The following is a 24,384-nucleotide window of genomic DNA, read 5'->3' as shown; positions in this document are numbered from 1 at the left end:
GTGCGAAGGCAGTAAGTGAGAGGGAGCAAAGACCAAGGTAGGGGAAGGGGATCGAGAGTGCTGGGGTTGGAGGGTGTTGCGTCTTAACCAGGGCGGTCAGTGAGGGCAGGCCTTGATGCAGTCACAGGTGCACTGAGCCCTGAAGGGGGTGAGGGAGGGAGCTGTGTGGGGCTTTCCAGGCAGAGGGAACAGCCAGAGCAAAGCTTCTAAGGCCTGAGGGGCCTCACCCAGGCAAGAAAAGGCCAAGGGGGCTGGGGCAGTGGAAGAAATGATCAGGAAGGGGTGGGCCGGGCCAGCCACAGCTAGGACTTGGGCTTTCATTTCCTTCTTGAGCTGGAACTCTCATTGTCAGCGTGAATCTCACTCAGCAAATGGCTACCTTAAGATAGGGCTTGAGAATCAAAACACTGCAGATAATTTTTGCTCTACTCAGAACCACAGTCTTGGGAGCTACTTAAAAAAATCCATTGTTGTCTATCAGGATGTACAGTAGAAGTGATGCCCGCCCAGTGACCTCTGCCCTCCTCTCTTCCTGCAACTAGTTGAGTTTTTCTGGGAGGCTGAAATCTAATCTATCAAGCTCAGCCTCTACATTGGTAAAAAGGAAACCATAAAATACCCTAGAAGTGAGCCTTGGAAAACCTCATTCAAAGTTTTCCACAGTTTTAACTGCTCTGAGTATCTTTAGATCAAGACTCTTGGGCTGGGGAGGACGAGGCCAAGAACGGGAACTGGCAGTACTGTGCGAAGTGATTCTAGCCTTGTCCATGGCGGGATGAGGCTGGACAGAAATCAGTGAAACAGCATTAAGTGTCCATATTTCTTCACACCCGACAATCATCTATGCAATCCCCAAAGGAAAGGCTTATCCTCATTGGAATAACTAGTGGGCAAGTAATAAAGGAAGGGTTGCCTGCTTATCTGTTCTCTAACCATGGACTTGGCAATGATCACTACCATGTGGCCAACAGGCTTTGCTACCTGCAGATCAATGCCTGGGTCTTTAGTCATAAGGAACACAACCTCTCCAGAATCTTAACATGAGGACCATAGTATCGAGTGTCTCCAGGATGACCACCATGATGACCAGGTTCCTAGCACAGGCTGAATTCTACTACAATTCTCTTCAACGTGTTCTAGGGTACAGGTTAAAGAAGAGCGAGCAGATCCCTTTTGAATTAGGAACACACCCACTGTGCCCGGGGAAGGAGGGTGCGGGGGGGGGGGGTGGTCCTGCCTGTGCCCCCAGGGCTCACAGTCTCTTCCCCCAGGTCACGCTCCACACCGGGCTCCCAGTCCCCGACTTCTACTCCAGCAGAGCATCAATAGCCTGAGGATGGGCCGCGGAAGCGCCAGCTGCCTGCTCTTCCCTCCACCTGAGAAGCAACTGCAAGGAGCTCAGCCAGAGCGTGGTGGGATGCCAGAGAGCTGGAAGGAGAGGGAGAAGGAGGAGAGCAAAGCTGGTCCTCTATGCTAGTTACACCCCACAGCTCCGCCCCTTCCCTCCCAACCTCTCTCTTGCTGTAATGCCTGCGTGCGCTCCCATGTTCAGCAATTCCAACCAGCGAAGGACCCAGACAGCCCACGTGTTGCTTCGTTTCCTCTCTCAGATTTTGCTTTTAGTTAACTTCATTTTTATGTAGGTGAGTGACATTGTGTTTCCCTGCTGGTCGTGTTATCAGTGACATATGGAACTGGCCCTGCCAAGAGGAAATTCCCCTGATAACTTGTTTTCTTAAGCTTTCTGTCAGAGGCTGTAGGGAGAGGTAGGGAAGAAGGAGCTGAATTTGGAGCCTGCAGTTCACCTCCTAGAATGTCCTTGCCCTGCTACCCCTCGTGCAGTGTTCGCTCTGCATAGCTGATCTTTGGGGGGTGGACAGAGTGAAGGTAGCCTTGGAAAGTTTCCTTATCCATTGAAGCACAAAAGGATCAGCTACACACCTACATCGTGGGTAGGGCCGTTAGGATAGCTGCGTCATTAGGACAGGCCAGAACCCTGGTCATTGAATGAAAACGGAAAGTCTCCAGACATAAGCAGACCAGGGCACTTAACAATTTGGTTCATTTCTTTAATACACGTTTTTGATTGAGAGCCTACGATGGACCAGGCACTATTCTAGACACAGGAGACTGGTGAGGACACAGGTGTGGTCTCTGTCCTCCTAGGAGAACAACCCAAAATAAAATGATAGCAAATTGAAAAGAAGCAACTGCAAGGAAGTAAACTAGAAAGGAAGTAAACAAGGGAAAGAGAGGCTCATTGGCAAGATCTTTTGAACCCCCTGCCATGATGCTAAAAATCCACATATTTTGGCCATAGCACCAGAAACATACCCACTCAATGCCTTTTCCACCGTGCTGTTTTAATTAGGGTACCTGCTGCCATTCATCACAGAGCCCTTCCTTAGTAGAAATGATGTCAGCATTCTTACTGGTTAATGCTTCAATGATACTAAGCCTTAAAAATGTAGGGGGAGTAGGGAATAGTGGCCAGAGGAGGTGGGCCCGTCCTCAGTAGTGGGAATCTTGGGTTTCGGGCCATCTTATCGCATTCTCAGGATAAACACGCTCACCCCACGTACTGCTCTCTGTGCCTGTGACAGATGAACAAATCCATCCTCTCTGCTGCCATTACAACCTGCCTTCCTAGAGCTGTTCAAATAATGTTTGGAAGAAAATGAAATTGTATGCAATTGCTATGAGTGATAGCAAAGTGATAATGCTTGTTACTTCTATAGAGGGAGACTGGCATATAACATCCCCTTCAGATTCTTTAGTTTAACATTACATTTTAGAAAATGTAGGACCTGGAAGGATGTTCTGATTAGTGGTCTACATATTCACCAGTGAGCCAAGAAATTCACCATGAAAAAAACAACAACACACACACACTCACAACAAGAATAACAAATAAAAGGGAAGAGGTAGGATGGGAAAGCTAACAAATTAAAGTTTTGGCAAAAAAAGTAACATATGTAAATAGCTACTGATTTGGTTTTGTGCTTACCTGATTTAGATTAGTTCTCTCAGTTACAGTTTTTCTAGTCACGTGTACCTAATTTATTGAATGGGTGCTATCCTGTTTCCGTCCGTCCTGGTTTCTCTTGGCTACAGAAAACCTCTGTTGCAGGGCAACTCTAGTTTGATATTTGATTTACTCTCCAAATGAGACTCGATGGCTGGGCCGCTGTAGACTCATAGTTACCCTTGTTCTTTATGAAATTCATCCTGCTAATTAGATTTCTAGTGACTTGTAACATGTAGTTTACACAGAATTGCAAGACTAGAAGCTGCTGTACTAGAAAAAAAATGATCTTTCTGGTGTGCCAATAAATGATTTTTATGAGAGAACATGATATGTGTCTTTAGAATCTCTTAATTTTTTTGCCTATTTGGGACTGACGATTCGCCTTTGTCTAGGCAACGTCTCTTCAGTAGAGTGTAATTGGAAAGTCCCCCAGAGCTCTTGCAAGCACCTGTGATTTACCCTTTTCTCCTGGGCGCTGGCAGTGTCTCCTGGGAGCACAAAACTCCTCAGTCTTAACTTCGAGGGAAGCTTTTATTCAGTGGTTCTCAACCTTCCTAATGCCGCGACCCTTTAATACAGTTCCTCATGTGGTGGTGACCCCCAATTTCATTGTTACAAATTGAACATAATTAAAGCACAGTGATTCATCACAAAAACAATATGTAATTATATATGTGTTTTCCGATGGTCTTAGGGGACCCTGTGAAAGGGTCGTTCGACCGCCCAAAGGGGTCGCGACCCACAGGTTGAGAACCGCTGGTTTAGTTGCAGGTGGGGTCTGCTCCAACCACTGGGGACTGACTTTAACGAAGCTGCTCCTGAAGAAGCCACAGACTCCTACTGCAAAACACAGTGTCGCTGACCTTTCCAAGCCTCGTTCCTTCAACATTCCTTTGAATGTTTACGTGGCTAAATAACACAGTTGTTTTTGTGTGCATTCGGATGGCTAAGCAATACGGGTGTTTTTAAATCATTACAACGTTATGGATCTCCTTTGCATTGTTAGTAGCTTCTCAAAATAAACTGCCTTTGTTCTTCATGAAAAGAAAAACATCACCTAAAAGTGTGTGACCCAGGCTCCTCGCTCAGAGCGGCGCATCAGGCAGGCGGCAGCAGCTGCTGCCCGGCCAGGTTTCTGCTCCTTCCTCTCTTCTCATCGCCTCCGCCCCTCCCCTGTGCTTTTTTCTTCCTCTCCTACTGGTCCCACCTCTCCTCTGTTTTATTCTCTCTTTTGTTCACTCCCTAATGGAGCACTCTGGCTCATTGTTTTACTCTTCTCATGGTACTAAGGTTAATGGAACTTCTGGTTCCTGCTATGTTCTCAAAGGAGTGACTAAGTGATTTACAAGAAATCCTCCCATTTTCTGGAGATGAGATCCTGTTCATCTGCCTCTAATGTGTGCATTAACCTTTCGCCCATCTAGTCAACCTATTGATAAGAAAGGAGGCCTTGCTTTGGAATCAGGATTTCTGATTACGAATCGAGGGAACTTCAGCTAAAGAAGTTCTCAGATCACATTACTGTGTAATTTATATGAATATGCTAAAGACACCTGCATATAGTCTTCAAATATGTGGGCCAGCTACTTCCACTGAGATTGGTGTTTATGGAATCTTAGGTCTGACATACATCACACATAACTGAGGCTACCTGCATCTGGTCTTTATCTGAAGAGCCAGCTTTTTGGATACACGCAGAATGTGGGGTGTTTTGAACAATGGAAGCAGCTAATTACACAGAAACAGCCCTGGCCGGTTGCTCAGTGGTTAGAGCATTGGCCCTTGGACTGAAGGGATGTGGGTTTGATTCCCAGTCAAGGGCACCTACCTGAGTTGCAGGTTTCATCCCTGGCCCTGATACGTGGCCCAGGGTACGTGGAGGAGGCAACCAATCAATGTCTCTCTCACATCGATGTTTCTCCCTCTTTGTCCTCCTCCCTCCTTTTCACTCTCTCTAAAAATCAATGGAAAGAATATCCTTGTGTGAAGATTAACAAAAAATGAAATATACAAACAAATAAATAAATACACAGAAACATCAGTCTGGTCCTTTGCATTTATATCTGTCCACTCTGCCATAGCTGTGCTAAGCTCAGAGAAGCTGCAGGTGTAGAGTTAGGAATCACAGAATTAGAAAGTGAAGGTGGCTGCATAACCTTGTGAATACAGTAAAAATCACTGAATTGTACACTTTAAGAGAGCGAAGGGCCATGTTGGACAAGACCAGGACTCTCCTTGCAGCCTCCCTCACACCACACCTAACAGTCCGTTCCTATTTCACCAAACCCGTCCTCTAAGGCAGTGGCTCTCAACCTTGGCTGCACATTAGAATCACCTGGGAATCTTTTTAAAATCCTGATTTCTGGGCCTCATCCTCCGGAAATTCTGTTTCTTTGTTATGGGGTGAGGCCACAACATTAGTAACAAAGAAACAGAATTTCTGGAGGATGAGGGCCAGAAATCAGGATTTTAAAAAGATTCCCAGGTGAGTCTAATGTGCAGCCAAGGTTGAGAACCACTGCTCTAAGGTAAAGCCCAAAGCAGAGGGGGAAGGGTAGCAGCTGACCCCTGACCTTACCTTTTCTTTCCCTTCCCACTTCCCCACATTCTCTACCTTCCTAACAGGGACTTTAACCTGCCCCTTCCCTGAGGGCCATCGTGGTGGAGAGAGTAGAAAACCTGGCTACCATTAAGGAAGCAATTCCAAATAGCGCTTACATCAAGCATGTCAAATTCGGGGCCCGCGGGCCACATGCTTTGTTCATTTGGCCGGTGTTAGCCTTTGAGTTTGACATGCTTGGCTTACATACTCCCTGTGGTTATGAATCTTGTTCACATATTTTTCCTTCTCCCACAGGTAAACATACCGTGAAATCTAAAAGGGTTGATATTGTGGCTGATAATCTTGCCTTTTTCCTCCCAACAATTTTTCTGGAATTCTCTAATAATTAATGAAGACAATGGAAATAATTTCAGTAATAAGCATGGCTGAATGTTAAATGTTAATTACCTGCTTATCAACTTACAAACCATCGTGTTTTTTTTAATCCTCACCCAAGGAAATGTTTATTGATTTTAAAAAGAAAAGAAGGGAGAGGGAGAGAGAGAAAAAAAACATCGATGTGAGAGAGAAACACCGATAGTTGCCTCCTGCATGTGCCCCAACAGGGGATCGAACCCAAAACCTAGGCATGTGCCCCGAAAGGGAATTACACCCGCAAACTTTTGGTGTATGGTACAATGCTCCCATCAACTGAGCCACCCAGCCAGGACCAAACCATCTTTTGATGTATGACCATGATTTTCAATGTGTTTGATGAAGGAAACCATAAAGCTAAAGAAACCATCTTGAAGAGGGAAGCTTCATGAAGGTATAAACCCGGGCTTCTCTACCGTGGTTAACATTCTCTAATAAGGGCAATATGTTTGACTACGCATTTATATATGTCCTGCACCAAGAAAGGGACACACGTGAGAGAAAGCATGTAGAAGTGCTTTGCACAATAAAGATGGAAGACATGTTCATACAGGATTAATTACTGTAACCTCTGCACTCTGCATGGCAGACAAGCCTGAGAGCAGTCGTGCAGTGGCTGAGAGCAGTTTCCGGCAGCGACTGACTCCTGGCCCTGGCCCTGGCTCCAAGGTGTGCCAGCTGCATGCCCTGGGGCAAGCGATGAAACATCTCTAAAGTGGAGAGAATCATAGACTTTTTTGAGGGTTAAATCAAATAATACACGTAAGACACTCTGAACAGTACCTGGCCCACAATGAGCGAGTGCTATGGTATTTTATTTGCGTGCAATTCGTTAATAGTGCCACAGTGCTGTCCCTTCCCACCACCACCCTTTTTGTTTGTTAATCCTCACCCATGGATATTTTTTCCATTGATTTTTTTAGGGAGGGAGGGAAGGAAAGAGGGAGTGAGAGAGAGAAACATTGATGTAACAGAGGCACATGGATTGGTTGTCTCCCACACGTACCCTGACTGGAGCCAGGGATCAAACCTGCAACCAGGTATGTGCCCTTGACCAGGAATCGAACCTGAGACCCCTCTGTGCTCAGGCTGCCGCTCCAATCACTAAACCCCTCCCTTTTTTATTACTAAGATCCCATTTGAGTGTGAATAATAATTCTTACCATCATCTTCTTGGGAGACAATGCCTATTCTTGGAACTTGACAAAATGTTTGTTAAATTCTTCTGCAAAAATCAGTGAAAGAATGTAGGCAAGAAAACTCTGAGAAAAGGTAGTAACTTGACTTGTAGGACACATTAAAATCTATCTCAAAGCCCCAATAATCAAGGTGGTGTAATATTCCTACACTCAACTACAAGATAACTCAGACATAGAAATTTTAGTAGATGTTGAATAGAGAATCACAATGGAGGAAATGAAAATTATTCAAAAATGTTGAAAAATATTATTTGAAAACTGGCTATTTGGAAAGCAAAACTATATCCTTAATCACAACATTTCCCAGATGGTAAGGTGTTAAACATAAAATATTTAAAACTGTAACAAACCAGAAGAGAATGCTAATATTCATCTGATCTTTCTCAAGGAGGCTTAAGTCACTGTAAAGTACTTTATGCAAATGGTGTATCAGTTTTCTAGGACTCCTCTCCAACTTACATTACATTGCGAACTCTTCTTTGTTATCTTTGCCTATGTATCATAGCCATCTGTTTTCTTCTTTAGTTACCTGGGTCCATCTTTTTCCTGTCCGAACCCACATCTAGTACTAAAGATTTATGTAGTGTATTGATTTATTGCTAGGCTGCCATTTAACAAGTTCCCTTTAAGGAAAGACTGAGGCGTGAAATATGAGCTACTCTGCACTCTGTTTCTGGGCTGTATTTTCAACCTAATGGTTAATGAGTTTACCATGAACAAGTCACCTGAGGTAATGAGATCTTCGTGGTTCCTTCCGCGATGCTGACTTCCACGTGTGATCTGTGAGAAAACCACTCTACTCCATATCTTCTCCTAACTGCCTGGTAGGCTGTGTGGCTATCAGATATGAAGAAATAAGTCTCCCGTCGTATCGGTTGGGCAGGTTTAAAATGACGAGCAGGTGAAGGTTAATTGCAGCTTCTCAAGAAGTCGGCTTCGTGGTTGGCAATACCACAGACTTTGCAGAATATGTGAACCTTAACTATCTAGGCACAGTGATGCACTCAGACCTGACAGACCTGCAGAAAAAATGACAAATTTCTATCAGAAAGAAATCAATCTTAGAAACCTCGAGGATCAGACAAAACTTCACGCCATTATTAAATTCTAGGTCTTCGAGATTCCAACTAAGACCAAGAATTAAGGTGTCGTGCAGTTACCACCTACAATACATATGCTGTGTGTAAATCAGTTGTCCATCACCGAGTTGAGGGGACACTTGGTGTTAAGAGAATTGAGCATCTGCTCTCCATGCCTTGGGCATGGACAGAGACTCTCAGGGGATCAGATGAAGCACTGAGGCCAGTCCGGGGGCAGTGGGGAGGTCAAAGCAGGGCCTCAAAGGAAACAGGAGAGAATGGGACGCAGGGGCAGACCCAGTAGCAATGATGGTCACACGCATGTCACAGGTGCTTCTTTGCTTTAGGAGTCTCAGGTCTCAGGCTTCATCCTTAATGCTCCTGCAGGTGTGTGGCAGTAACTAAAGGAAACGTAATCATCACTGGGCGCATTCCTAGTAGAAACTTTCAAAGACACTATAAAAGAGCGTATTTTTATCGACTTTAGAGAGAGAGGGAGGGAGGGAGGGAGAGAAGAAGGAGGAGGAGAAGAAGAAGGAGAGAGGGGAGAGAGAGAAACATCCATCTGTTGCCTCCCATACACACCTGGGCTGGGGATTGAACCCGAAACCCCGGTATATGCCCTGACGAGGAATCAAATCCGCAACCATTTTGGTGTACAGGATGACGTTCAACCAACTGAGCCACCCGGCCAGGCTATTTTGCATTTTGAGTTTTGTTTTTTCACACGTTGACAGCTCTGCAATGAAGACACATCTTACGTGTGTCGAAAGAAACGCCTCAACTACTAGCAAAGTGATGGTTCTCGGCCTCCACTGCATATGGAAATCCTCTGGAGAACTTTACAAATACTGCTACCAGGCTGCTAGTTTCCTTGGTCTGGGATGCAGCCTGAGAATGTGGGATTTTTTAAGTTCCCACGGTGGTTTCAACCTGCAGCCAAGGTTGAGAATGCAGACGTAAGGACTGAGTGGGTGGCCTGTAGTCAGGCGGTTGTTACTGCCTGTACATTTGGGAAGTTAATAGGATGCAGGGGTGGGGGGCATCAGTTCATCAGTCTGTTACTTCTGTGAGTTATTTGCTTTGGTAGCTGGTCAATTTAAATTCGCATGACTGTCACTTAAAACATCTTTTAAAAGATTCCACTATAATACAAGATAGAATTTTTTTAAAATTTGGATATGTGCAAAATTAATACTCATACACTGGATAATACAATTGAAGAAAGTAATAGTTGCCAAAATTCTGAAAACAAATCACAGATTTTTATTTGTTGGTACCAACTGGCATGTCAAGAACTACCATTCAGATGTCCAAATCTGTTAAAAGTTTCCAGCTACCTTTACTTATACCTACAACTCAATTAAAACAATGATACAAACCAAGTAGCCAAAAGGGAAATACAAACAAACAAAACCCCACACACAGCCCACAGTATTCTCTGATATGTGTTTAAATTATTCTTCAGCAACACAAATCTGCTAACAAGGTCCAGAGCATGAGCAGGTGTTCCCATCACATCATGTGTAACTGCCTATGGCCACACTTGGTAGGCATTTTAGACCTCAGTTTTGCTGGCCACTCTGAAGAAGCAAAGACCACATATTTGTGGGAATGAACGTACTCTGTTATAAACTAGGTTTTTAAAAAGTTGTGTACATTTAATGTTGTATTTGTTTGCTTTTCTTCAAAAGAGCCAATATTAAGTCAGTTGTGCATTTTATACTCTCTGACAAAGGCATCTTACAATTGAGAAATACTCTAATAATATTAGTAGCCATATAGTGAATCTTATTGTGTTCCATGCAATGCATGAAGGGCTTTAAGTGAATCATTTCACTTATCTTCATGTGACTTACGCGTTTTTATTATTAGCATTTTAGAAATGAGAAAACTGAAGCAGGAAAGGGTTAAGTAACTTGCCCAAGGTCACACAGCAGGCAAGTGTTAGAGCCAGGATTTGAACTCAAACAGCCTCACCCTAGGATTTGTGCTCTTAACCACTTGGTTACAGGACATTGTGATTGCTACACATAGGATGTAACATACACCACACTCATTCAGTCAATAAATATTAAGTACTAAACAGTTTTAACTACCAGGGTTAGCAGTGAACAAAACGGACAAGGTCTCTACCTTCTTAGACCTGATATTCTAATAGGGAAATGCAAAGGAAGGAAGGAAGGAAGGAAGGAAGGAAGGAAGGAAGGAAGGAAGGAAGGAAGGAAGGAAGGAAGGAAGGAAGGGGAAGGAAGGAAGGAAGAAAGGAAAGGAGGGAGGGAGGGAGGAAGGGAGGAGGGGAGAGGGAGAGAGGGGAAGGAGGAAGAAAGGAAGCTCAAGATAATTTCAAATAGTAATAAATAGCAGAAATCAAACAGGCTAATGAGTTAGAAAGTTTTGGGGTGGTCAGCAATTGGCTCTCTGAGAAGGTGACATTCAGGCTGACGGGCCAGGGGTAAAAACCTGGAAGCAGTAACAAGCTCGTTATGTCCAAGGAACTACCAAGAAGCAGTACAGCCGACAGGTAGGAAGAGAGAGGAGAGGGGGCCAGATGGGCAGGGCCAAACCACGAGCTCCGCAGGCCAAGTACACCAGTTACCAAACACCCAAACCTGACTCTGCCTCATCTAAAGGCACAGAAGGAAAGCACTAGAGTGGTACAGGCCAGCTCAGAATGATGGGACCCTGGGCAGCTCCGGGAACTGAGGGGCAGGAACTGATAAACAGGCGGCCTTCTCCAAACCCCAATTCGCCGCCATCCACTCCACAAAAGCTCCCCTCTTTCTCATCTTTTTGTCTCTGCTCAAAAATTTGACTCCGGAAATACAGGGTCTGATTTTGCCTGGGTCCTGTGTCTGCACTTAGGGAAGGGAGGACAGGACATCATGGCTTAGAACCCCAACCCCAGCATCCGCTCTGACTGCTGTCGGAAAAGCGGGCGTGGGTGCTGGCAGCAAAACGAGCAAAGTGGCAGCTTCAGTCTCTGTCATGCTTTGAATGAATGAGTGCTGCTTACGCCTGTGCCTTCAGTTGCTGGGATGTGTTCTTCGTTTTACAAAAGCCAATGTTTTAGAAATGGCAGGAAGCAAGGAGGCTCACATTCAATCCATGCAGAGAATAAACAGTGAAGGAGGAAATTCTCTTCAGTATTGACTTTATGTCTCAGAATATCAAACGCTCACAACTGATTTAGCTCAAAAAACAACAGAACTTCCACCATCCAGTCGAAACTGGGGCCACAGCCAATATTACCTAATACATCTTTTCCAAGCAATAAACACAAGAAATTGCTGCCTCTCTGCTACGCAAAACTGAACTGGGAAATTGTTTGCATGGCAGAAAGATCCACACAGCTGATAAGAAAAAAAATCATTCCTGGGGTGTTGCTGATCTGGATGTCTGGACTTCCAAGTTAGAAAAACCGGGTTCCCAGCCCAGGTCAACCACTTATTAGATACGAGATTAGAAAAGTTAATCTAATCTTAATCAGCCTTAATTTGTCACACACCAGACGTAATAATACCTACAGGGGAGGGTGACTGTGAGGATCAAGTTAGAAAATATGGGAAGTGCCTGATGCAGCACCTCATTGGGATTCCCGTTCATTAAGCTCTTGTTGATCTTTGCAACGGAAAGTGGTCAGCATGTAATTAAAAACACATTGCTAGAATGTTTGCAGGGTGCATGTGGAGGGGAAAAGATTTACAAAAGGTTTTGAATAATTTTAAAAGTTCACGCCAGTGTTTCTTAGGGCAAGTAATAATTGCTACTATTACTTTAGGGCTCACAGCGCGTGTCCTGTGCTAGTCTAAATACTTCACTTTTATTAACTCACTTAATATACACAACAGCCTATCAGGTGGCATTACTATCACCCCTCATTTTAAAAATCAGGTGTATGTCATTTGCCCAAGGTCGCATAGCTGATAAGCGATAGAGCTGGGATTTGAACTCCCACATGTTGGTTCTGGATCCTTCACGCCTAACTATTCTGCTTTACTCTCCAAAGGGCAAAGGAGCACTGATCCACACCACCACCACTCCTCAGTGGCTGCGCAGCTTCCTCCCTTACATGCAACGGTGTCCATTTGGGATTTGGAGTAACAAACTAAAAGTCCAATTTTAAAATTATGTGTTTGGTTGGTTCTCCAAAAATAAACTTTAAAAATGGGCAAGTTTTAAGTTTTGTGAGAAAAGTACTCTATGCAAATATGAGGTTTTCGAAGACAGGGACCAGGTCTTCTTCAATATTGTCCCATGTGCCCACTGTTCCCTATAAGCCGTTCTGAGTAAATGGACGAAAACCAACCGTAACCAATGCGTACACCTTTAGCACCTGGTACAGGTCAAGCTTCTCAGCGCCTCTGTTCATTGGAGTGGCATGCATGGCATGAAGAAGACGTCAGCTGGGGTCAGGCCATGGTCTGGGAGTAGAGGGAGATAGGTCTTCTCCCCATTTCCTAGAATAAATGTAAATGGTTTGTGTCCATGTATTTGACTATTTTAGATACTTCGTATAAGTGGGGTCATGCAGCATTTGCCCTGTGTGACTGGTTTACTTCATTTAGAATAATGTCCCCAAGATTCATCCATGTTGTTGCATATTATAGAATTTATTTATTTTTTTAAGCTGAAGAATATTCCATTGTCTGAATATGCCATGTTTTCTTCATCCATTCATCCACAAATGGACATTTAGGCTGTGTACATAGCTTGGCCATTGTGAATAATTCTGCAATGAACATGGGGGTGATAAAAACACATAGAATCAAAGAGTGGAATGATGGTTGCCAGAGGCTGGGGACGGGGTATTGGGGAATTACTAATCAACAGGCATAAAGTGTCAGCTAAGCAAGATGAATAAGTTCTAGAGATCTGCTATCAACATTGTATTTACAGTTAACAATACTGAATTGTGCACTTAAATTTTTTCCAAAAGAGTAGCTCTGATGTTAAGTGTTCTTGCCACAATAATAATTAAAAAAAATGTTTAAGGTTTATGTCCAGGACCTGGAGAAATTCTGATAGAGACCTGGTCTTCTTGCAACCTGGCCCTTGACCTTGGCCCTCTTGGAGGATCACCAAGCTGGGGGAAAGAGGCTCTGTTCTCTAAGTTTCACTGCCCATCGAGAATCCTCAAGGACAGAGAACAGAGTCCCAACTCCAGACAAAACCCCAAAGTAAACATGGGGTCTCTTTGGCGCCCTCTCACTTTCCTTTCTGTGTCCACCACTTCTCACCCAGAATACAGTACCCAAGGCACTGAAAGCTTCCAACAGCTACAACATGCGCCATGCCTCAGGAGCCATTCTCAGCTCAATCTCTTTTCCATTTCCCTCATTAATCAAATTTTCCAGTCTTAAATTTCTGGGTTTTTGCTATATCAGTTTCTTACAACTCCCCACTAAGATATCCATATAAGCTTCTTTTTAAAAATATATATTTTTATTGATTTCAGAGAGAAAGAGCAAGGGTGAGAGAAATAGAAACATCGGTGATGAGAGAGAATCATCGATTGGCTGCCTCCTGCACGCCCTCATGTGGGATGGAGCCCACAACCCAGGCATGTGCCCTGACCAGGAATCAAACTCTGACCTCCTGGTTCATGGGTCGATGCTCAACCACTGAGCCAACCCGGCTGGGCATCCATACAAGCTTCAACAGCGTGAGAAAGCCTATCCATTATTTGACAGTGCCTACAAAGAATCTAGGCCAGTGATGGCGAACCTTTTGAGCTCGGCGTGTCAGCATTTTGAAAAACCCTAACTTAACTCTGGTGCCGTGTCACATATAGAAATTTTTTTATATTTGCAACCATAGTAAAACAAAGACTTATATTTTTGATATTTACTTTATATATTTCAATGCCATTTAACAAACAAAAATCAACCAAAATAATGAGTTCGCGTGTCACCTCTGACACGTGTGTCATAGGTTCGCCATCACTGATCTACCAATGTCAACATAAAGAAAGCTGAACTGCACAATGTAATTGTGGCCAAGAGGCAAAGGAAACCTGTTGAAATAAACAGACTGCACCCCTGGGACAGAGCAGCATGATCACCTTGAAGGGAGAGAAAAAGGAGCTTGGGTCACCCCCACCCCATCAGCACCCAGCTCAGAAATGCAGGGTCTGCACAGAATAATACCCAGGGAGCTATGCCCTGCTGCAGGCAAGGGGGCACCCACCCCCCTCTTGTTGTACCCATTCAGGACCATGCCTCTCAGACACACACTGTTGTAGGCAGAGGGTTGCTAGCAAATGAGGGCTGAGGAGGAAAGACCTTCAGAGGCCAGCCATGCTAAGGGTGTTTTGCTAATATTGCTGAAGATAAAAATTATTTTTCTCAGTGAAGCAGAACAAAAGCGTGGGAGTTGGGAGCAGGATGGCTAGAAGGTAAGGGTTTTTAAACTGCAGCCATTGCTGCACTGAGGACACTATAGACAACTGCTTTGGGGGGAAATTGCTTTTTTCTGTTCCCCTCACCCCTTCGTTTGTTAAAATGTTTTAAAGGGACCTCTGATTATGTGAAAGGAAGGGCCCGGCCCAGCCCAGCAGCCCAGCAGCCCAGCAGCCCAGCAGCCCAGCAGCCCAGCCCAGCAGGCTGACTGAGAGAATGTGGAGCTGACTGTTCTGCTGCAGTAACATGTTGCCTCTTTGTGCGGATGGGGTGTGGGCACAGGGGTTTGTTTGTTGTTTCTTTTGTTGTTGTTGTTGTTGTTGTTCATTTTGAGGGACTTCCTTTTCCTCCTGGCAGCCCAGAGGTTGCAGCTGGGGGTCTCAAGAGGACAAAAAGGTGGATAAAAACACTCTAAAAGGGTGGTCTCCAGGACCATGGAATCAGAGTAGGACCCAAGGAAAGAAACAGCCAGCAAGGAATTCCCTCTGACAGTGTTTGCCGAATGGTCTGTGGGCACAGTGATGCCTGGTGTCTGATTTCAAGATACTTCCTGGGTGGTGAGCTATTTCTCTTCTATTACCACCACACACACCCCACCAAGTCTTCAGAGAGGCTCCCTTAGCTTATAGAACTAGCACCCGTGTTAAGCAAAAAGTGCCTCCATGCTAGAGACTAAGTCAGTGGTTCTCAACCTTCTGGCCCTTTAAATACAGTTCCTCATGTTGTGACCCAACCATAAACTTATTTTCGTTGCTACTTCATAACTGTAATGTTGCTACTGTTATGAATCGCCATGTAAATATCTGATATGCAGGATGGTCTTAGGCGACCCCTGTGAAAGGGTCGTTCGACCGCCAAAGGGGTCGCGACCCACAGGTTCAGAACCGCTGGACTAAGTGATTTGGAGGTTGGAGAGTCAAGCAAAATGCCCAGGATTTACTCTGACTACAATTGTGTTGTATTCATATAATGGAATCCAATGCAACAGTGAAAACTTATGATGTTTGACAAGAAATGTACAGACACAATGTTGAGTAAAAAAGTCAGGCAAAATGGAGATGTACTCTCCGATTTCATTTACACAGGGTTAACGCGGCCAGAGGTGAGGTGCAATGTTGGAAACCAGGATAGTGATTGGGAGCGGACACCAGAGAGGCTTCCAGCTGCTCATAATGCCTGTAGCTCAGTCTGGGTGGGTTGCACACAAGTTCTTCACTTGTCAAAATTCATTGCAATACGGACTTAAGATATATCTGTCTGTAAGTATGTTTTACTGCTATAAAAATATTACCCAAAAAGGGGCGTTTTCAAAGAGCTTATACAGGATGGGATGAAAGTGGGTTTACAATTGTTCATGTGGAAAATAATACAATGTTAATAAACTATACAAGAATAAACTCTGTATTTCACATACATCTGTAAACCTATTTTGCCCCACCCTGTATATCAAAAGAGAAACAGTATGGTTGTTTTAGTAAATTTCTCTATATCTAAGAATCTGACTAATAGTATGTACATAATACCTACTTCTCTAGTTCTTAGGAGACTTTTTTTGTTTGTTTTTGAGTCAGAAGACACCTCATGAATCCAGCAAATGTCACTGGTATTGCTGCTACTGGCCTTTCCAACCCTCCAGGCCCAGCACACAAGCCCTGTGCTTCCGGAAGTCTCCAGAAGGTGTCTCCACCGGCCCGCAATCTGGCCGGCAGCACCTCAGCCCACTGAGCTCCCCCAGACCCGCCCCTAACTGTGCGGAATGAAAGGCAAGGATGACTCTCCTGTTCGCGTTAAAAGATAAAGCAGTGTTTCCGGGATCTGAGTATTTTTTATAAAGCTAAGCAAGAAAATTCTTTTTTTTTACTGACTGTCCTCTTTGTCCAATGGAGCACATGCTTCTAGGTACATGCCCCACCCAGACCTCCTGCTGCCCTGACAGCCAGGGCTTCTTCCTGGCTCAAGCTAATCAACAGGCGCTTTCTATTCTCAGGGTGAGTTCTCACCCAAGAAGCTCCTCAGCCTTGACTAGCCACCCACAGCTTCTAGACAAGCCTATAGGTACCTTAGCCCCAGCGATGGGCATGGCCTGACTGCTTTCCCAGTGACTCCAACTCCCCAGGGCACACTGACTTCACTCGGGCCTGTCTCACCACTTTGCAGACATGCCCATGCGGGCTTGAAAACCTGTGAAAGACCCCAGCAAGCAGTGTAGAGGTCCAGTACTCTGCTACTGTAAGCTCCTGTGGTTCACTGGGAAGTCCAAGCCGCTAGCAGGCCCGACTTCTGTGTGTTCCGAATCTAGCATCCGAATGTAAAGGTCCATGTCTTTTTATGTTTAAGATTGCATCAATGTTCTAGATCAGAATAAATTATTTTAGATTTCAATATGTATATTTTGAAAGGGAGAGAGTACCATCTACTTTATGCTCTGGCTAGAATGATGAGAATAATCAATTTTTATTTATCTTCAGAATATGGGTAATGTTTTCACAGTGTTTTAGTGCATAAACGTCTGGAGCAAAGAAAGAAAGAAAGCAGTAAAATTGCAATCACATCCTTTTCAGAACCACTCAATAGCCTGAGGTGTCAAGTTCAAATGGCAAATCCCTCCACCTGCTGGTGTAAGCCTGTCTCTGCTGTCCTCACACGGAATCTTTTCCTCAGAAATACAAGACAATTTGTCATGAAAAATGATAAAGGAAGTAAACTTCATATTTTCATCTTAAACTGGAAATGTGTAATGATTCAATAACTAAGATACTATCATGCAAGAGGGTAGAGGAGTAAATAGGACTTCCAGGAAGAAAAAAGAAACATCTGTTGGCTTCAAGACAAATACAAGATTGTCCTTCCTTCCTTGAACTTAGATAGCACTTAAGATCTGGGCTAATTGGTTTTTTTTTTTTCTCTAGTACATTCTGCCTTGAATTTCCATGTGAGCAAGTTGCCTTGACCTAGTTTAAAAGTTCTTGTAGCCCGGCTGGTGTGGCTCAGTGGTTGAGCACAGACTTATGAACCAAGAGGTCATCAGTTTGATTCCTGGTTAGGACATCAAGACACATGCCCAGGTTTGGCAGGGGGGCGGGGGGGAGTGGTGCAGGAGGCAGCCAATCAATAATTCTCTCATCATTGATATTTCTTTCTCCCTCTCCCTTCCTCTCTGAAATCAAAAGTATATATATTTTTAAATGACCACTCCCACAATAAGTATATAGATTTATACTTAAGTATGGGGTGGGGGAGGGGGTAACGGGAGGGCATCAGTTCCCAGAAAACAAGGCACTGGGGAAACAGAGTAACAGTTTGTCTGGCTGCTCTATGGTCTATTTGGTTCACTGACCTATCCCAAGTGCTCAGCACAATGCTGGACTCATAGTCGGTGCTTAACAAATACCTTCTAGTAAGTCCATAAATTAAAGCATTGAATTTGAAAAACAGAGATAGGTAATGCTCCGCAAAATTATGCTTAATGAACTATAATACATCAATGACAACAAGAAATGCAGCGAGAAAAGCCCCTCATCTGTGTGAGATCAGTTTTCTGTGCCGTGCTCAGCACGGCCAGGGGTGAACCTCAAGGGGGTGGTGAAGGATTAAAGAAGACAGACAACAGGATAAAGCTGGGGCTAGGTGGGACACTGTTCTCGGATGGAGAGACAGTGCCACAGCCTGCAAGCTGAATCTTTATGTTATAGCCAGATTCCACGAGGCAAAGTAAGGGCGTGGTCAATATGTTTACAATGTTCTCGAGGGTTTTGAATCTACTCAATTACATGCACCTGAACTCTATCAAGCTTTTTTTGGCAGCACTTGCTGCACCTCCCACAGCCTGCCTCACTTAGCCACCTGGGACCACAGGTTCGGACCATAAGGTCAAGCTTACAACTATAGCCTTTGGCTTTGCCCTCCAAGCTGGGACTTGCATGTGACTTTGCCACCAGAGGACCGTGCCCTCTCATTATTCCGAGGCTTGAACCTGTCCAAACACTGTAGCCACTCTCCACAGTTTACAATATATCACCCAGTTTCCCAGGCTCACTTTTGATATTACTAAGCAAAAAGGAAGCTATTTTTTTCTGTATCTTATATCTTAAGCTAATAAATGTTACCTCTCATTTTCTAAACACCTTACTGCTTAGAGCTTTAAAGATGGGTAATTAAACAGCTAAGAGGAGTTAAAGCACATGGCTTTTGGGAGGTTAGTGTTTGTGATTCCTTAGGTTTACCTCTTAAGGGAACAAAATTCTAAAAACCAAAAATACTTGTAGGGGAGCTATATACTTTTCCTATGGTAAATCTTGCAATTAATCAATCAATCTCACATAAAGGCAGGTCAAAATCGGGCCCCATGAGGGGTTAGTATGACAAAGAGACAGGTGACAGGGAGGCTGTCTCTAGTGCATGTCACATCATGATTATCTGCTGAAACCCTATGCTTAGCACATCTCTCACTTCCCTTCCTCTGTCAGCATTTGGTCATATCTCTTTGCAAATGTTTCCCAGAATTAACCTCCTCATCCGTTCCCATAACAAGTTGAAAGTCTTTTGTGAAACACAAGTCTTGTTGCATGAGTAAGAATACCAGAGGGTAAAACAAATACAAATGGTATATAGACTTGGGTGTGCAAGAAATGCACCTTTATTATATACATACATAAATTTCTAATCAGTTTCTAATTTGAACGTTCATTCCTACAAGAAGGGGAAACATGTGATCTCAGTCTATTGGTCCATTCAACTGAGGTCCAAGGCACAAGAGGTGAAGGTGGGGGTGGGGAGCCCTGGCCTCCACGTGTCTCCCCTGGGGTATTCTCCGAGTCAACCTTCGGCACTCACTCTTCAGCCAAGGGCTGCCCCTCACCTGGGGGTGGGAAGTCTGTGAAAATGTCTAAGCCCCAACTGCTGAGAGCCTCCAACCAGCTGCATCTTCCCTGAGGTCCTGCTCCTTCTTGGAACTCCTCAGAAAGCAGAGCCAGGCTGCTCTCAGACGCTCCAACTTCCAGGGGTTTCTGCTGTCTCCCTGGGGAAGCAGGATCCAGGCTCCTCCTGCCAAGACCACTGACCTCTCTACTCCCTCTACATCCACGGTGTCATCTTCTCAGACCCTTGGCCGCCACCCTTATGTTTCTCCGAAATGTTAACCTAGGCCAGCAGGCAAGCCCAGGAAGACTCAAAGCTCAAGTGCTAGAGCGGCTCCTCAAGGGAGATGGGGATAAGATAAACCACCAGGAGAAGAGTCAAACATTGACTTTTCAAAATATTTCTAAATATAATCCCAACTCAAAAGTTGACATCTTAATAATGCTGCCAACATTCCCTAGCACTTCCCCAGTCATACTTATTTTTTGAGCTGGGCCATCTTATGGAGGGAATAGGACAGAGAGCATTAGCCTTGCTTTGCAGACATCAAAATTGAGGCACTAAGTGATTCCCTGGTCTCAGCATATTCCACAAGAGGCATGTTAAAACTGTAAGTGGTTTGAGGGGCAGGGGTTGTTCAATATCTGGCTTCTCAGGAACTCCCACTGGGCCACCCCTAACAAGTCAAACCACTGTATTGTTGAGCAAATCAAATATGACGGGGCCTGAGATTGCCAGGAACACCTGCTTCCTTCAAGACAAGCCAAATTTATCCAGGTAACAATGAATGGTCACAGTCACAGCCAATTATAGAGGTGGCTATGCGGTCGGCTGTGCTGCCTACAGATTCTCAGGGAATTCCATTGTAGAATAAGTCCAGGCTCTCAGTCATCTCACTGGATATTTAAAACAGCAGCGCCTAGGTAGTAGCCTTGGTTGACAGATTCATTCATTAAATATACTCTGTGAAATGTACTGAAATCCGTTCACTGAGCAGAAAGCTCAGCTCATCTTTTACGCTGTCCATCTCTGGGATGCAAATGGCCTGTTTGTGGGGCCACTTTGGACCTCTGGCATTTCCCTGAATTTCAGAACTAATTAAAGTAGGCCAAAGGCCAGAGAACAGTACAAAACAAGCCAAGTGGAGAAGGTAAGTAGGTCCTTAGAGGTGCCGGCAGAATTCAGGTTTACTTAACAGATCCCAAATCCTGTTTCAGAGGAGGGAAAACAATATGCAAAGATTTCAGAACCTCTTCAGCCATTTCCTTCTGAAGTGATCTTGAGCAAGCTACTTATGTTTCTAAGCCTTGGTTTCTTCATCTGTAAAATGGGGAGAAAACTAGAGCTTTCCTCAGAGAGCTGGTGAGAGGACTAAATGAGGGAGTGCATATTGAGACCCAAGCCAGAGCACTTGGAAAGAGCTCGTTGAAGTTTTGATGAACCTGAAAGTGGTATGTCAACACAATCAGGTCTACTCTGACACATAGGAGCTGTTAACCTATGTTTGTCTATCTAATATCTTTCTGTGGTGGTCACTACAAAGGGCTCACAGACCTCCAACCGCAGGGAGCATGTCTAGGGTCCTCAGATATCCTCGCTGCGTTTGTGCAGAAGCCACACCTCCCAGGGGCTGCTCCCATCAGTGACTAAGAGCCTGGGGACGCCTCTGACCACTGACCGGTTCCATAACTGCCCAGTGGCCTCACTGGCTCTCCCTGGGATTGCACTGCAGTCTGAGATGCTCCCTCACATTCCTTCTTCCCTCTCCCCTTCACTGGGGGGTCAGACTTGCATTATGTTCCAACACCCTCCCAGGCTAACTTCCCCATTTCCTCTCCCACAGACATTGGCTCTAATAAAATCCTGGCATGTTTAATCCTATCTTCTCATCCGCTTCTCTGAAGATGCAGACTAACACACTTTCCAAAGGTTCTTTTCCAACAGTGGGCAACTCGTACTTGTCCTGTGAGGTGTCCTAGACATGTACAGAACAAGCTGATGTCAGATTTCCCCCAGACCTGGGAGACCATAGCTCTGTGTGTCCCAAACTTCAGTTACACTTATACTCCACTTTTTGGCCATCCCCAGTGCTAGGTCTGATCAAATAATCGAATCGCTAACCTCCTCCCCTTGGAAACTGGCCTTTAGATAATTTAGCAACCAATATTCCCTTTCGCTTAGACCACATTCCATTTGCTAAGACCAATAACCTCCCCCTCTGGATTTGTCCAGGATCTGGACCTGCCCAGAGAATTTCCCACCAAAAAAAGCCCGCCTGGAGTCCTTTAAAATCTCTGGCTCCCCTTCCCTGGGTCCTGGTGCCGTTTAGGGGCTCAGCCCATCTGGGTTCCAGATGACCTAATAAATTCATAATTCCTTACCACCTTCAGCCTTTGGTGACCCTAACATTTGGTGTCGAAACCCTGGAGGGTTCCACCAGGAAGGGGAGCCATCACCCGGCTTCAGTCACCCTGAGTTTGTTACTCGGAGAATGGTAGGCAGCGGCAGCTTGAACTGGGCTTACCTCCAAATCCTACTCGGGTGACACATCTCACCAGCCTCGATTAGGCCTCCCTCCCTTGCGGGCCCTCCCGAACCAGCCAAGGAGGATGCCAGATCAGGAACCTCTCCTTCTCCATTGCTGACCCTCCATCCCACAACGGCCAATCTTCTCTAGGTGAGTTATGCTCCATAATTTCCCCCATCTCGAGTCTTCTGTCCACTTACTCTCACTGACTTCTGGAAAGTCCTCTCTTCTCAAAAGCCCTAGCACTAGGCCAAGAGACTCCTCGGCTCTTTGGCTTCGGGTCCTCCTGGACTGGGGACGCCCAGTCTGGAGAGTCACCCCTCACTTCTCGTAGTGATCTGTTTAGCAGTGGGGATACCTGCTCTACACAGTCACTTTTGGACTCGTGGTCTTTCACTCACCCTTCCTCTCTTGTGGGCCATGCTTATTCCCTTTACCATGGGGAACCTCCCTCCACACCCCTTAAAATGATCCCTCTTGACTGTCTTCTTAAAAATCTCGACCAATTAGACTCATGGGGAGATCGGGCCCAAACACCTCATTTTCTTTTGTAACACTGTTTGGCTATTACATAAACTTAATGATTCTCAATGGTCAGAAAATGGCACTTTCTACTTTAACACATTGCACGATTTAGATAATTGCTATCCCTGCAATGGAAAATGGTCAGAGATTCCCAACGCCCAGGCCTTTCTCATCCTTTGGTCCCAACCTTCTCTCTGTCAGTCCTGCGCTATCTATCAGATCCTTCTCCTTCACACAGACCTCCTGGGACTGGCCACCAAAGACTGAAGCCGCCCAGGCCCTGATAAGACCCCACCGACTTACTAGTAGATCACCATTGCTTGCTTTTGGTTATCATTGGCTAAGAGTTATTGAAATTGAGTTATTCTAATGATGGTCATTTCTGAATGGGGAAAAAAGGCTTGTGCAAATTCTAGAAAGGTTTGCGAAAATTATAAAAAGTTGTGAAAATTTTAAGTTTAAAGGAAGACACCAGTCAAGCTCCAGTCCCCTTCCTCCACCTGATTTCTCTCTGGTGGGCCTCGAGTTACTTTTGTCAGGGTGGGAGAAGCATGCCTGTCCGGCTCTGGACACAGAGTGGCCCATCCACACGACCGTCCCCAGGCGACACTTGGGTGACAGGGTCCTGATCACTCCCTTCTCTCCTGGTGAACTAAAGCAACCCGCCCAGGCTCTCCCCTGTTGCTATGTCCTTAGATTGGAGCCTAGACTTATTTCTACTGCTCATTCACAGTCCTTGACACTATCATTCAAAGCCTCAACAGGTCTTCCTGTTTGGTATTTAGGAACTTCCCTTTTCTAGCTCTCTTAAAAGTCAGCAAAAGCAAAGAAAAAAAATTATAATTTAAATCGTGTGCATGGCCATCATGTACTTGTCTGCATGTTATATGTGTTTTCTGCCTCCAGATGGCACTTTAAAATAACATTCTAGAAATTTCAGTCTGTTCTAGGGAGGAACTTGCAAAGATTCAGAGCCCAAATCAAACAGGAAATTCTCAGGAGTAAAAAGTATCTTGTGTCCGGTGTCACACGCCTAGAGTAACAGTTCCCGACGGGAGGCATCTGGCAGTAGCACTCCAGATGTTTATAATCCGCACATTAGGGCGTTATGAATTGCTTCCAGTGCTCAATCCACACTTCAATGAGCTCTGTGCAATGTTTTAAAATCTTGCATATTGTTTGTTCTTTATTACATATATATATATATATATATATATATATATATATATATATATATGTATATCTGTATGTTGAACCTAAAAATATAAACTTTATAATATTTGGCTACAACCCTCCAAACTAATTATCTCTTTCCTTCCACCAAATCATTTGTCATAATCCTTGTCATTCTAGCTTTTGCCCCAATAAAACCAGCAAGGGGCAATACCTCACCCCCAGGGTAACCTCCCCTCCCCTTTCACATCACTAGTCAGGCAGTTTAGACTCCTTGACTTTTTCCTCCCTAAAGATAACGTCTAGGCCTCAGTTGTATTTCAGCTCTAGGCCCAGAAAAGCAGCAACACCAGACAAGTGATGCCCTGGCTGCCTCAGGGCCAGCTTTTACCTCCCAAGTCATTTAACAGGTTTCCTCAGACTTGGGTATCACATACAAACTCCACCTAGCGTCTCAATCAAACACTGACTGTAATTAATGACTTGGCATGTGCTAGGGATGTTTCTCTACATCCTTTCTTAACAGGAGACAGAGTTCCACTCCATACAGGGACGATCAACTGGATGGGAACCTGTATTCTATTCTAACTCTCACACAACATAGATGCAGCCCCCCCA

The 24,384-nt window shown here is 44.7% G+C and overlaps 1 protein-coding gene across 7 annotated transcripts in view; it reads left to right on the top strand.

Annotated features, from left to right (window-relative positions):
• Positions 1-3,356, top strand: part of TRIM9 (tripartite motif containing 9) — a 91,171-nt gene extending 87,815 nt beyond the window's left edge. For all 7 annotated transcript variants that reach the window (XM_036306662.1, XM_036306681.1, XM_036306689.1 and 4 more), the window contains one exon: positions 1,272-3,356. In XM_036306662.1, the coding sequence (XP_036162555.1) occupies positions 1,272-1,334 (63 nt within the window). In that variant the 3' untranslated portion in view covers positions 1,335-3,356. The remainder of the gene's footprint in view (positions 1-1,271) is intronic.
• Positions 3,357-24,384: the final 21,028 nt, after the last annotated feature.

Source organism: Myotis myotis, unplaced genomic scaffold (genome assembly GCF_014108235.1).
Source record: "Myotis myotis isolate mMyoMyo1 unplaced genomic scaffold, mMyoMyo1.p scaffold_m19_p_1, whole genome shotgun sequence".
NCBI classification, from domain to species: domain Eukaryota; kingdom Metazoa; phylum Chordata; class Mammalia; order Chiroptera; family Vespertilionidae; genus Myotis; species Myotis myotis.
The sequence above is the reverse complement of the archived record's forward strand: the minus strand, read 5'-3'. Positions and strand labels throughout refer to the sequence as shown.